We start from the raw sequence: 12,716 nt of genomic DNA on the forward strand, positions 1-12,716 counted from the left end.
AACGTGCCACCAGACCAAAGGCCAGGCCACCCACAGCTCCGCCCCCAGCACCCGCCTCCAGGAAGTTCTCACAGGGAGGCCTGGGAGAATGCCCTGTGTCAGTCATTTCTGTGCTAATGGGAAAATGCCCTGTGTGGTCTTAGGGAGCGAACCCTCCTGCGGCCGGGGAGTTGGGGGGTCTTTCACCCCTGGAGAGAGAAGCCCAGCCAGGGCGAGCCCGGTGGTGGGCTCAAAGGCGGCAGCGGGGGGCCGCTGCCGCTGCCCCTGCCCTGGGGGCTGGGAGGTGAGGGGTGCCCCGTCTGGGGACCCGGACGGCTGACCCCTGGCACTCTTGGCCTAAGCCACACGCTCAGAGCTCAGGCGGGCAGTGTGGGGCGGGGCGTCCCTGTACTCAAAGGCCGCAGGGCGGCCTCTGGAAGAAACAAAACCAAAACATAACCTTCTGTTAAACTCTGTATATTATTATTATTATTATTTTTTTTACAATAGAAAGTTAAAAATCAAGACTTAGATTTACTATACATTTTTTTTTCTCTCAGATTACAAAGTTTATATTATATAACTGGGGTTCCCTAAATTGATTTCTTTTAAAACAGTCCTAAAGAGACCAGAGGCGAATACAAAAGAACTCAACAAAATAAAAACTGGGGGTGTGCTGCAGCTGGAAGTTGTCTGTACGTCTCCAAACGTCTCTCTCTCTCTCTCTCTCTCTCTCTCTCTCACACACACACACACACACACACACACACACACACACACACACACGAAGAACAGACGCGGAACCCCAGCGGAGCCGGGAGGGGGGCCGGCACGGGCGGTGGGGCACCAGCACCTGCAGGCCGGAGTCCGGGGCTCTCCTGCCAACCACTGACGAGGCCTGCACTTCTGCGATTTTTTTTTTTTAATGCATTTCTTTTGCAGTTTTGTTTTTCTTTTCTTTTTTTAAAAAAATGACCAATGATGTTAATAAATAAAGTATTCATATATACATGAAGCTGGGGAAACGGTTCCAGGGTGTGCGGCAGCTGATGAGTTGGGGACACACGTCGGGCTGGGCTTTCGTAGAAAACTGCTGAACCTTACAAAAAAGTCTCCTTTTATTTTTTTTATTTATTTTTTGTCTTTTTAATCTTTTTTTTGTTTTGTTTTTTGTTGTGTTTTTTTTTCTTAAGTTGAGGTAAAAGTTTCAGTGTATGGAAACCTATGAGCTGCACACGCAGCCCCCGTGTTCCCTTCCGGGAGCCCCGGACACCCCTCCTCTCCGCGCCCGCCTGCCTCTCTCCCCGCCCCCGCAGAGGCCCTGCCTGGAGCTGGACGGGGCCCCCGAAGCCCATGCCAGGCTGGCTGTTCTCCGCGCCCCCAGAAAGAGGCGACCCCAGCCGCGAGGCTGAGCTCGGGGCCCAAAGGACAAAGCGCCTGTTTGCCAAGCTGACCGCTTTCCATACAGTACCATCCAGAGAAAGTTCCTTTGCAACAATGCGTTCCGGAGCTAGAGACCAGGTGGGGCGTAACAGAGGCGTTTCGCAAGAAACCTCAGACCGCATCTGGCACGTTTTCTCTACGGCTGTCAGGTCAGCGTTCGAAGTTACCATCTCCAAGCAACAGAGTTCGGTTACAAAGACTTTATGCAGAGTCGCACCGTCTCATAAAGCCTCACGTACCCACGAGAAAGATCTCTGACCTATTAAAGCAAAAACTGGAAGCTACCATAACACTGAGTTAAGAAGAAAGCCCGCACACCATGGAACGAAAGTAGTATATTAACCATAGAAGGGAACACTGCAGAGTTGGGGCGTGTGCGACGTCGCTGGTTTTGTGCCGTTCTGTGAGTCCAGAGCTCATTCCGAGTCGCTGCTGTCGGAGCTGGATCCGCTGGAACTGCTGCTCCCGGATGCGGACGAGCTGCTGCTGCTGAGCCGGGACGGCCCTCCCGAGGGCGCGGAGCCCGCTTTCTCTGAGGGAGACGCGGCAGGTGAGAGGCGCTCCCCCGCGCACCCCCACGCACCCCTGCACCCGCTGGGCAAGCCCTTCCGGAATGTCCACCGGCGTCACACCGCCACGTCCCGTGCCTCGACCCGCCCATTTCTTCACCCCGAAGCTCGGTCAATATTAACGAATGTTTGTTGAAAACAATGACCGCGTTAATGAGATCGTGGTATGGTAAGAGATGCGCTCGGCCTCTGTCCGGGTTCTGGGCACAGAGCTCCTAAAACCCTTGGAATACCCGGACGCGGACATCTTTGGTTATTTGCACGGAGCCCCCTTTACAACACACCCGAGTTTATGCTCATGAGCGACTCAGGGTACAGCTGGTCCCCAGGAAAACCATGTGGAGGGGGCTGGGAACTTTCACCCCCTGGCCCCTAACTCCGGGGAAGGGAGGGCAGGGGAGGTGGAGCGCTAAAATGTTCTCGCTCCCCAGAGCTTCCAGGTTGGCAGATGGGCAAGGGAGGGTGGTGTGCCCAGCGAGGGGAGGGAAGCTCCACGCCCTCACCCCTGCCACGCCTTGCCCCGTGCACTCCTCCCCTTCGGCTGTTCCTGAGTCGTGCCCTTTACAATAAACGACACAGTAAATAAAGCACTTTCCTGGGTTCTGCGAGCCATTCTAGCAAATTATCAAATCCGAGCAGAGGGTCACGGGAACCCCAGCTGACAGGTCGGTGGTAAGGGAGGCCCAGGACTTGCACCTGGCATCTAAGAGAAGGGCGGTCTTTGGGGGTGGACCCCCCCACCACTGGGGTCTGAGCGAACCCTACGTAAATAGTGTCAGGACCGAACTGGATGGCTGGACCCCACCCACAGCTGGCGCTGCAGAGTCAGTGTGAGCAGAAGCCCACACACTTGGTGTCAGAAGTGGGAGTAAGACTAGCTCAGGGGTCAACAAAACTAAATATACTCGCGTCTAGAAAACACAGGTGCGATCTGCTAGGAGGATCTGACGGGGCGTGGGGGGAGGTCAGCAGTATAAAGATATCCACCAGTCACGTGCCGCCTACTCTGCCCTTCCCAGGGCCGATCCAGGGGACCCTCCCAGGCTTCAGAGGGAGCGGGCAGGGCAAGCAGGACTCGGCAAGGCGGCGGCACCCAGCCGCCACACTATCGTGCAGATGGGACCCCGACTCTGATCACCACCTGGGCGCCACCATCCCTGGGGCTGGGAGAAAATTATCTGCCCTTTCTTACAGGCTCCAGAGGAAAGAGACAACGACTCAAATCACCTGCTCACCTAAAATAAGGCTCCGCGGTCCACAAAGGACAGGGCCTGGCCAGGGGCAGCCGGGAAGAAAGCCCGCTGCCAGGGGCCAGGACCCCAGTCCCTCTCAAGCCACGGGGTCTACCCCCAAAGACCACAGTGAGGCCCTTCCACAGAGTCCTCTCCGGGGGTTCTGGCCTGGGGCGCTTCCACCCATGCCTCCCATCCGCTCAACCTCCCTGCAGGACCGGGGTCCCCAGTTTACAGGCAAGGGACCCGGGGGTTCAAGAGATCGAGAGCTTCACCTAAGGACACACTGCCCCTGAGCCGGTGGCGCCGCAGACCGAAGCCTGGGTCCGCCGGCCACTGCCCTACCGCCGACCCTCCCCCCTCGCCAGCAGCAGCAGGGGCCGCCGGGGGACCCCACGCCTCGGCAGCAGCCTGGCCCACGCACAGGTACCTTTCTTGGCAGGCTTCTTGTTGTTCAGCTGTCCGCTGACATCCTGCAGCCGCCTCTCTAACTCCTTCTTCTTTTCCTGAGCTAACTCCTCCTTCGACTTGGCCGCCTGCTTCTTCCCGCTCGTGGCTGCAGAAGAGCACGGAGCTGAGACGGCGGGGCGGGGCGAGGGCGGGCAGCCACCCCTGGGGCCAAGGCCGCACCCGGCCCTCGGCAGGGCGGCCTCCAGGCGCCAGCCAGCACCCCCTCTTCCCCCACCCCCGCCCCCGGACGCTCGCGAGCTGTGCCTGGCTCCTCCCCGCAGGGCCGCCGCCCGAGCTCCCTGCCGGGACACGGACCCCGGCCCGCATGCGCTGTTCCCTCGCCACAGGCACAGCCTTTTCTGCAAACCTCACGCCATCCCCACTCCACACGGCGCACAGACGGGCGCGTGCCGCTTGGCGACACCGTCCCCCGTGCGGAGGGCAGAGTCGAGACCTGAACGCTGACCCTCCAACTCACAGTTCTCCTCACGGGCGCAGCTCTCCCTTGGCTCGGCCGCCCCGCACGCCTGTGCCGCCACCTCGGAGTCCAAGGGGAACTTACCGGGGGCCCAAAGTGCGTGACTGCGGGGGTCACGTGACTCCGTCCAGGGGGAAGCAACCGACCCCTCAGAGTGAGGGAGAAAGCCCAATGAGCGGGCCACACGCGGGTGTAGGCGCACGCTGGCTGTTCCCTGGGGCCGGGCACTGCCCAGCTCTCCTGCCTCCTCGGGCCTGTCCTTTCCCTCACTCCCCAGCACCTGCTGCCCCAGGCAGTGCCTCGTCCCTGTCCGGTGCCAATGTCCGTCCTGGGAGGCCTCTGGACCCTCAACTCCCAGTAAGTGGAAACTGGTCTGCCCCGGCAGGGGGACCATTGAGAGGTCCCCTGCAGCCCTGCTCCAAACGAAGCCTCAGGGAGGCTTGTGGCGAAGGCCTTAGCTGGCACTCAAATGCAGGAGGCTCAGGACCGACCCAGGGGTCCTGCCTGTCCCTGCGACCGCCAAGGCACGCACGTGCCGCCCACCTGCCCAAGGGCAGGGGAGGAGGGCCCGGCTGAGCCATCAGCACCTGTCTTTGGGGCACATGGTGGGAACAGGGGGAGGAGAGTGACCCACCCCACTTCCTAGCTTACCCCCTCCCGCCCCCACCAGGCCTACAGAAGAGGGAAGCGGGGGAGGCAGGGGGGAGGAGGACAGAGATGGCAAGCAGGGTGCTCTGCCCCCACAACTTACAGAATGGCTTCCTTTGCTTTTTCTGTAAACAAGACTTGACGTATCTCTCTAGTTCCCGCAACGTGGTGGGTTTCAGAGTCTCAAAGTCAATCTCTATCTCGTCAGGGTTGGAGTCCCTGAGCGAGGGCTCCCGGGACTGGATGATGTGCACCACCCGGCCCAGCTTCTCCCCGGGCAGCCGGTTGATGTCCAGGCTGAGCTGGCGCTTCTCGTCGTAGCTCATGGGCAAGCCCTCTTCCTCCTCCTCCGAGTCGTAGGAGGCCGACGCCTGCTTGCCACCCTTCTTGGGCTGCCTGAGGGACAAGGCAAAGAACACCGTGGCACAGAGCCCCTGTCCCGTCCCGCTGACCATGTGGAGCCCCGGCCTCTGTCCTCCCATCCCCCGTGGAGCCCCTTCCCCATCCTCCTGTCTCCTGCCCCCCTGCCCCCCATCCCCCCACCCCCATGAAGCCCCAGCCTCATCCCCTCTGCCCCTTGTCCCCCCCAGCCTCATGGAGCCCCTGCCCCATCCCCTGTCCCCCGTGAAGCCCCTACCCCTGTTCCCCCAGCCCCCATGGAGGCCCTGCCCCATGTCCCTAACCACCCCTCCCCCCCCCACGGAGCCTCCAGCCCCTGTCCCTCCAGCCCCCCTGAAGCCCAGCCCCTTGCCCACATTCTGTCTGGCCTTCTTCCTCTCCAGAACCAGGCTCTTTTACCAAGGAGCAAGCCCAAAGTGGTGCCCCAGGCAGAGAAGCCAGGTGGGCTGAGGGCTGCATGTGTACCTGCAGAGATACAGAACACCCTGTTCCAGCAGAAGGCGCTCCAAGCCTGAGCCAGGAAAGGACTACAGTGGTCAGCTCCCTTCAACACCCCACAGGCATCTCAAATTCATCTCAAATTCGGCAGGTCAAAAACTGACCTCCATACTGACATAATCCAAAAGGAGACAGGAACGGAGACAGAGGAGTGAAAACCAGAGGGATGACAGAAGACACGGAATGGCAGACCAAAACGCAACTGTAACAATTACTACATTAAACATAAATGGTCTAAAGACACCACCTAAAAGAAAAGCAAAGTCAGGCTGGATAAGAAACAAGACCCGACTTACATGTGGTCCACAAGCCCCATTTTAAATACAGTGACGGAACCAGGATAAGAGTAAAGAAATGGGGGAATCAAAGGCTAACCAAAAGAACGCTGAGCTGCAGTGGGTGTATTAGCAGCAGACAGAGGAGACTTCAGAAAAAGGAGTATCGTCAGGAAGAAACAGCACATGGTAAAAGGATCAACTGACCGAGAAGACATCACGGTCCTCAGCGTGCATGTGTCTAAAACCCAAGCCTCAAAATACATGAAGCAAAACCGGTAGAACCAAAGGAGGCAGACACATCCGCGATTATGGCTGGGACCCAACGATTCTCTCCCTCACGTTAATTAATGCAACAAATCAGCAAGAAGAGAGAAGACCAACACCACCATCAACTAAATTAACCCAACCGACATGTTTTTGTCTTTTTTTTCCACCCTGACATTTAGGCAACACTAGACCCAACAGCGGGAGAACACATATGCAAGTCCACGTGGAACATTTGCCAAATCTGGGCCATAAAATAAATCTGAACAAATTCAAAAGTACTGAGTTCACACAAAGTATGTTCTCAGGCCCTAATGGAATTAAACCAGAAACTAGTAACAGAAAAATGTCCAGAAAAATCTCTAGTTACTTGGAAATTAACACACGTCTAAATATCCTGTGGTCAAAGAGGAAGTCTGAAGGGAAACTAGAAAATATTTTGAACCAAAAAAAATCATATATCAAATTTATAGAATACAGCTGAAATAGCGTTTAGATAGAAACAGTTATTACTAAATGCTTACATTACAAAAGATCTCAAATCAATAAACCTAAGTTCCTAATTCAAGAGAGCAAATTAAGTCCAAAGCAAGCAAAGGAAATAATAAAAATAAGACCATACACAAAAGGAAGCAAAAGCAGACAAAAACCAATGACGTTAAAAGCTAGTTGTTTCTACGGCCAATAAAACAAATCAATCAATCTGCAGATTCACTGAGAAAAAAGACAAAAATTACCACCACCAGGAATAAAAGAAAGGACACATCACTACAGACCCCACAGATGTTACAAGGATAACAAAGGCACACAGCAAACAAACCAATGTCCATAAATTCCACAATTCAGGGAAAGGAGCAATGTGTCAAAAGGCACAAATCCCCAAAACTCACCCAAGAAGAAACTGATAAGCTGACTAGTCCCCTAGCTACAAAAATAACTGGGTTCATTGTTAAAAACCTAACAACGAAAACTCCAGGCCTGGATGCTTTTGCTGGGGAGTTCTACTTAATACTTAAGAATGAACACCAACTCTATACATCTACCCAGAAAATAAGAGAGAGCACCTCCCAACTCATTTTTGAGGCCAGTGTTATACTGACACCAAATCCAGACAGAGAGTACGAGAAAATCTGAGGGAGGAAGGGTAAAACCCGAGTATTCCCACCACCACCTCTGGAAAATGCTGCCGTCAACCCAGCTGCCAGAGTCCACACGCCTCTGTCCTCTGGCTTCCAGGCACCACGGCCTGTCCCTTTGGCCTCCCACCTCCACAGCCACCCGGGCCTCTCTTGCCTGAAGAACCACAAAACCTCCCAGGGTGTCCTTCCTCCCATTACTGCCTCCCACTGACCCATTCTCCACACGGACCAGGATCTGACCACTTCTAGCTCCAACGCTTCCTGACTCCCCTTCACTTGCTCAGGGGATAAAACCAGAAGCCTCAACAAAGCTGGCCAACCTCAGCCACTCCTCTTCCCGACCCAGCCTCTGTTCCTCAGTGGAGCCGACCTCATCCTAATTCCCACTGGTTTCTAGAACGCTTCTGCTGGGCTCCGTGGCTTTGTCCCCACTGTTCCTGACCCTCGGAACCCTAACCCGACTGCTGCCGAGCTTGCTCTTGCACAGCGGTCACCCCTCCTCTGGGAAGCCTGCCTTCTACCTTGCGGGAGAGGCATGCCTTCCCCCCCGTCCTCCTCTCCCCATTGTCCGGGCAGGAGCAGACACTCCTCAGGGCAGTGGCTGGTGTGGCAAGAGTGAAGACAGAAGGTAGGCGGACCAGAGAGCAGAATCTCTGCCAAGGTGCAGTGCCCCCAGATCAAATCAGGAAAACATCCCCAAAGCCTGGAGACGCCAAGGTCTGTGCCAGACGGTGCCCGAGATCGAGAGGCTAGCTGCACAGACTGCTGAGCAAGGCCCCCCAGAGCCCAGTCTTCGCAGCAGGGGCCTCATCTGTCCCCCTAGTCTCCCCACAAGGCGGGAGAGACAAGGACCACCCGGCCCCCATCCCGCTGGATGACGAGAGCCCAGTCTCCGCATCACCGGGACTTGCCCCCAAGGCTCAAAGGCCCAGATCCAGCACCTGGCCCACCACACAAGCACCTAGCACGTGGGGCACTGGGCTCGGGGGGGTCTGAAGGCACTACAGCCCACCTGCTGGCCGCGGCCGTGCTGCTGGCCTTCTTGGCGGGAGGCTTCTTCGGTTGGGCCTGCTTGGCAGGTGGGGCCACCTTGGCCTTCTTGTCGTCCTCGGACTTCGCCTTGTGCCTCTCCTTGTCCTTGTCCTTGTCCTTGTCCTTCTTCTTCTTCTCCTTCTCCTTCTTCTCCTTTTTCCTCTTTGGCTTATTCACTGGGGCCTGCGACAGGGCGGCCAGCTGCTCGTGCACGGCCTTCAGCTGGAAGACAGCAGGTGGCTGAGCAAGGCTGCCCTGGGGCTGGCCCAAGGGGGCCACAGGTGGTGGCGGGGACTTTGGGGTGCCCTTGGAGCTACCTCAACCTCGCGGGGAGGTGAGCCAGGGCCACCGGGGCCACACCCTGCTGTGGAAAGGCAGGCAGGTCCCAGAGCAGGTGGCATCGAGCTCCACTCTGCCCTCACTGCCCCGTGACGGCTGGAAAAGAGCTGCCTCGCCGTCCTCACCGGAAATGCGGCTCACGGGTGGCCAGGAGGCCAGCAGGTGAGCCTGGTGACACGTGCAGACCAGGACAGGTGCATAGTAACAACCTGATAAATCGTAGCCAAGGGTGCCTGGGGGGCTCAGTCGGTTAAGCCTCCGATTTTGACTCAGATCATGATCTCACGGTTCACGAGTTCGAGCTCCGCGTCGGGCTCTGTGCTGACAGCTCGGAGCCTGGAGCCTGCTTCTGATTCTGTGCCCCTCCCCTGCTCACGCGCGCGCTCTCTCTCTCTCTTTCAAAAACAAATAAACGTTAAAAAAAAAAACCTTAAATGGTAGCTAACGTTCTTCTCACCAGGTATCTTCCAGACAAAGGCAAGTCTACATAGAGGCCTGTTAGATAGAGGTCTATTCGTCTGCACGAAGGAGGTTTTCCACAGCTTCCTTCAGAAGCCACAGGGAGGCCACCCGGCAGATGCACAGACTGACCCAGCGCCAGCAGCTACCATCTCGTTTCAGGGACACCCCCCCCCCCCCGACATGGGCCACAAGGGGCCACCGTAAGCGGCACCTCACAGGAGAGGAAACGGATCCTCGCGGATCCCAGGCTGCCCGGTGGCTACCCCCAGGGCCACCTCCCCTGTGGTGTCGCCTCTAACGAGGCTCAAGCCGAAGTCCCATGCCAGCCCCACCGTGGTGACCGCGGAGGCACCTGCGCTCGGCTCTCGGTCCACCTCACCCCCGCAGCGGCCGGGGAGCCGGCCCCGCTCAGACACTGCCGCGGCGGGCGAGGCACCCGGGGTCCGCCGGGACCCCCGGAACGGCCACCGCAAGCCAGGCGGGCGTGACCCCGACCCGCGGGCGCGACCGAGGGGCCCCCGGAGCAGACGACTGCCCGCACCTGCTCCTGCAGCTCCGCCAGCCTGGTGGCCCTCTCCTCCTCCGAGTCCGAGCTGCCCGAGTCCGAGGAGCTCTCCTCGCTGCTGCGGCTGCTCTCGGCGCCCTTGCTCAGCACGGGGGCCGCAGGGGCGGGCAGCGCCGGTGCCTCCGCAGGCTCGTCCGGCATCTTGGCGAACCGCATCTCAAACACGTCCTGTGGGAGAGCAGGGGCCGCCTGAGGTCCTGGACGCCCACGAGGCGGCCCCTCGGGGTGGGGGACCCACACCCGAGGGCCCCTGAGATGCCCTCGGAGATACGCCCACGGCTGCTTGGCAGGCACCCCTGCCCCCAAGCTGCCCCCCCCCCCCCAATCCAGGCCCCGGGCGCAGGTCCAGGGACAGGCCACGGGGCCCCAGCCACAGACACAGCTTTCTAGGAACTGGTCGGAAAGCCCCCTTTCTCAAGCATGCAAACCTTCTAGAGACCGGTGCCTCCCTTTAGCCTCTGGGTCTGAGGCTCTCCGAGGCTGCCCCCCCTGCAAAGCAGCCCGAGTGCCTGCCTTTGTCTGACCTGTGACCTCTGTGGGGCCCCCAGCTGCTGGGTCTGGGGGCTGGCTTACTTTCCCCCCTTGGGGTCACCTTGGGGTTTTTACCGCAGCATCGCATCTCATTCCGACTCAGGCCCAAAAAAAGTTGTCCTGTCAAAGTTGGCTTTCGAAAAGCCCCCCACAGAGCAGGACCCAGGCCCTCAGGAGCATCTCCCAGCGCAGGTCCCCTCTCCCGGCCGCCCAGGTTCATTTCAGATGGGGGCGCGCAGCCACGTGGGAGCTCTCCCTCTGCAGAGCTCATCCGGCTGCATCCACACCAGATGACTCACATGAGATGCCACCCCAGTGACGAGCCATCCAGCTCCAGAAGCACCCGCTCCGGGTTCTGGACCCAGACTCTCCTCCTGGGGTGAAGACCGCCCCCAAGACACAGAGGCGCAGAGCCAGGGTCTGGCCCAGCCCTCGCACGTGGCCTGGAGGGGCGTGGACCCCAGAGCTGCCCCCGCACCACTGTGCCAGCGCATGCGCTAAACGGCCATCGCTAATCACGGCTCTCGGCCTCTGTGGCTGTGCTGCCGAGAACCACCTTTTGCAGGACAGAAGCGGGGCCTCGGGCTTCCGGCCTCTGCTTGCACACCCGACCTGCCACCAGGGCCGCCTGGCTCCCTTATTAGGCTGAACCGGTGCACCGGGTTCAGAAGCATCACAGAGCAAACACGGAGGGGAATTCTGCTCCGGGGCACAGTGGGTGTGGTCTCAGTACGAAACCGAAACCGAAACCGCAGACCCCGCGGGCTTTCTCCGGCATTCTGGGACCACCAAGGCCACTCCGCCCTCCTCCCCAGCGGGAGCCGGTCCACAGAGGGCGCGCCCGCCCTCCCCACCCCGGCATCAGCACGGCCCCCCCACAGGAGGACCCAGCGGCACAAAGACAGCTTCTCCCCCAGCCCTCCCTGAGTCTCGGGTGGTCAAGGGTTCTGAGCGAGACAAACAGAAAAAAGCGTTCTAAGCAAAAAACTAGGAACATCTCACGCGACAAACATACTGCGTCCTGGAGAAATGGAATGCTGGAAGAGAGTGAGTAGAGATCCACGATTTTTACTCTTCCCTCCAAAATACTGTTCCAATTACACGACATTTAAAATTCCGCTGCTATTAACTATAAAAGCAACAGCGCCCATCACCAAGGGAGCGTACTGGCCCCCGCAGAAACGTGTGTGCAGCACCCAGACTTTGGCCAAAAATCCCACGCATGCACGTCCACACACACACACACGTCTGTGTGTGCGAGGTGTGAGAGCACAGGTACACAGTCCCTGCACCAAAGGTCAGGCTCGCCTTCCCTACGGTTCCCACACCTCGTCCCACAAACCACTTTCGGCGTCAGAAAAGGCCACGCAAACAGCCATCACATACAACCTCCGGCAGCCTCGCTGGCAGCCTCGTGGCGAGGCCCCCCCACGCCCCCAGGCGCGGAGCTGAGAGCAGGAGAGCTGCAGGAGAACGGACCCCCCCTCACCCTCCCCGGCCCAGCTGGAGCGCACGCCCGTCCCGGAGGGCGTGTGCCCGCGGCTCGCCTGTCCACCCCCGGGGAGAAACGTGTCCCGCGGCATTCCTGGCCAGATGTCCCCTGCGATGCCCATGTCCTTCCCGAGTGCCCACCCTGGGCTGGGTCCCACCTGTGCCCAGAAGGCCCCTCTGCCCGGGAGCGCCTCAGGTTACCTGGAGCTTCCTGGCCATGGCCACCACCTCGTGGTCCGGGGGGTTGTACTTGTAGCAATTGGAGAACATTAACCGGATGTCAGCTGCGAAACCCTGCGCGTCTGGGTACTCGCGGCTGTCCATCTTCTTCTGTAAGACAAGAGCGACAGGGTGTGACGGGCGCCGCCCCCGCCCAGCAACCCCACTCCCCGCCAGGCCCCGCCTGCATGGACCACTGCCAGCAGCAAGCCCAATAAAGAGAGAGAGAGAGAGAGAGAGACAGAGAGAGAGAGAGAGGGAGAGGGAGGGAGGGAGGGAGGAAGCAGGACTCGAGGGCTTGGGAGGGGGCTCTGGGACCCCCTGGAACAACACCCCAGAGAGGCCGCTGCCCTGGGTGGAAGGAAAGGAGGCATCCTGGCTCCCGCAGCCGCCACGTAAGCTCTCCTTGCCCTGGTTTCCACACATTGTGTGACATTATACACAGTGAAATCCCTCACGGGGGGAGCTTCAGGGGGGACGAGGGGCTTCCGGTAAAAGTCACTGCCAACACTGGGGGGGGGGGGAGGTCTCCTCAGGTCATGGACTGAGACGTTCACTTCACCTCTCTGAGGACCCAGACGCCCCCCCCACAAGCAGCACCGGCCAGTCCTGGCCGACCCAGTGGAACAAGGTGGGGCTGGCAGGGGTGAGACTCAGGCAGGCTGTATGCCGAGCACAGAGGCACCACCATGGACGGGCA

General features: G+C 59.0%; 1 protein-coding gene across 4 annotated transcripts in view; it reads right to left on the bottom strand.

The window, feature by feature from the left end:
- Nucleotides 1–668: 668 nt before the first annotated feature.
- Nucleotides 669–12,716, bottom strand: part of BRD3 (bromodomain containing 3) — a 63,729-nt gene continuing 51,681 nt past the window's right edge. For all 4 annotated transcript variants that reach the window (XM_047829404.1, XM_047829405.1, XM_047829402.1 and 1 more), the window contains exons 7-12: nucleotides 11,999–12,127; nucleotides 9,752–9,943; nucleotides 8,390–8,631; nucleotides 4,903–5,195; nucleotides 3,654–3,779; nucleotides 669–1,954 (exon numbers count right to left, since the gene is read on the bottom strand). In XM_047829404.1, coding sequence (XP_047685360.1) covers nucleotides 1,839–1,954; nucleotides 3,654–3,779; nucleotides 4,903–5,195; nucleotides 8,390–8,631; nucleotides 9,752–9,943; nucleotides 11,999–12,127 — 1,098 coding nt within the window. In that variant the 3' untranslated portion in view covers nucleotides 669–1,838. The remainder of the gene's footprint in view (nucleotides 1,955–3,653; nucleotides 3,780–4,902; nucleotides 5,196–8,389; nucleotides 8,632–9,751; nucleotides 9,944–11,998; nucleotides 12,128–12,716) is intronic.

The sequence above is a fragment of the Prionailurus viverrinus genome, chromosome D4 (assembly GCF_022837055.1).
Source record: "Prionailurus viverrinus isolate Anna chromosome D4, UM_Priviv_1.0, whole genome shotgun sequence".
NCBI lineage: Eukaryota > Metazoa > Chordata > Mammalia > Carnivora > Felidae > Prionailurus > Prionailurus viverrinus.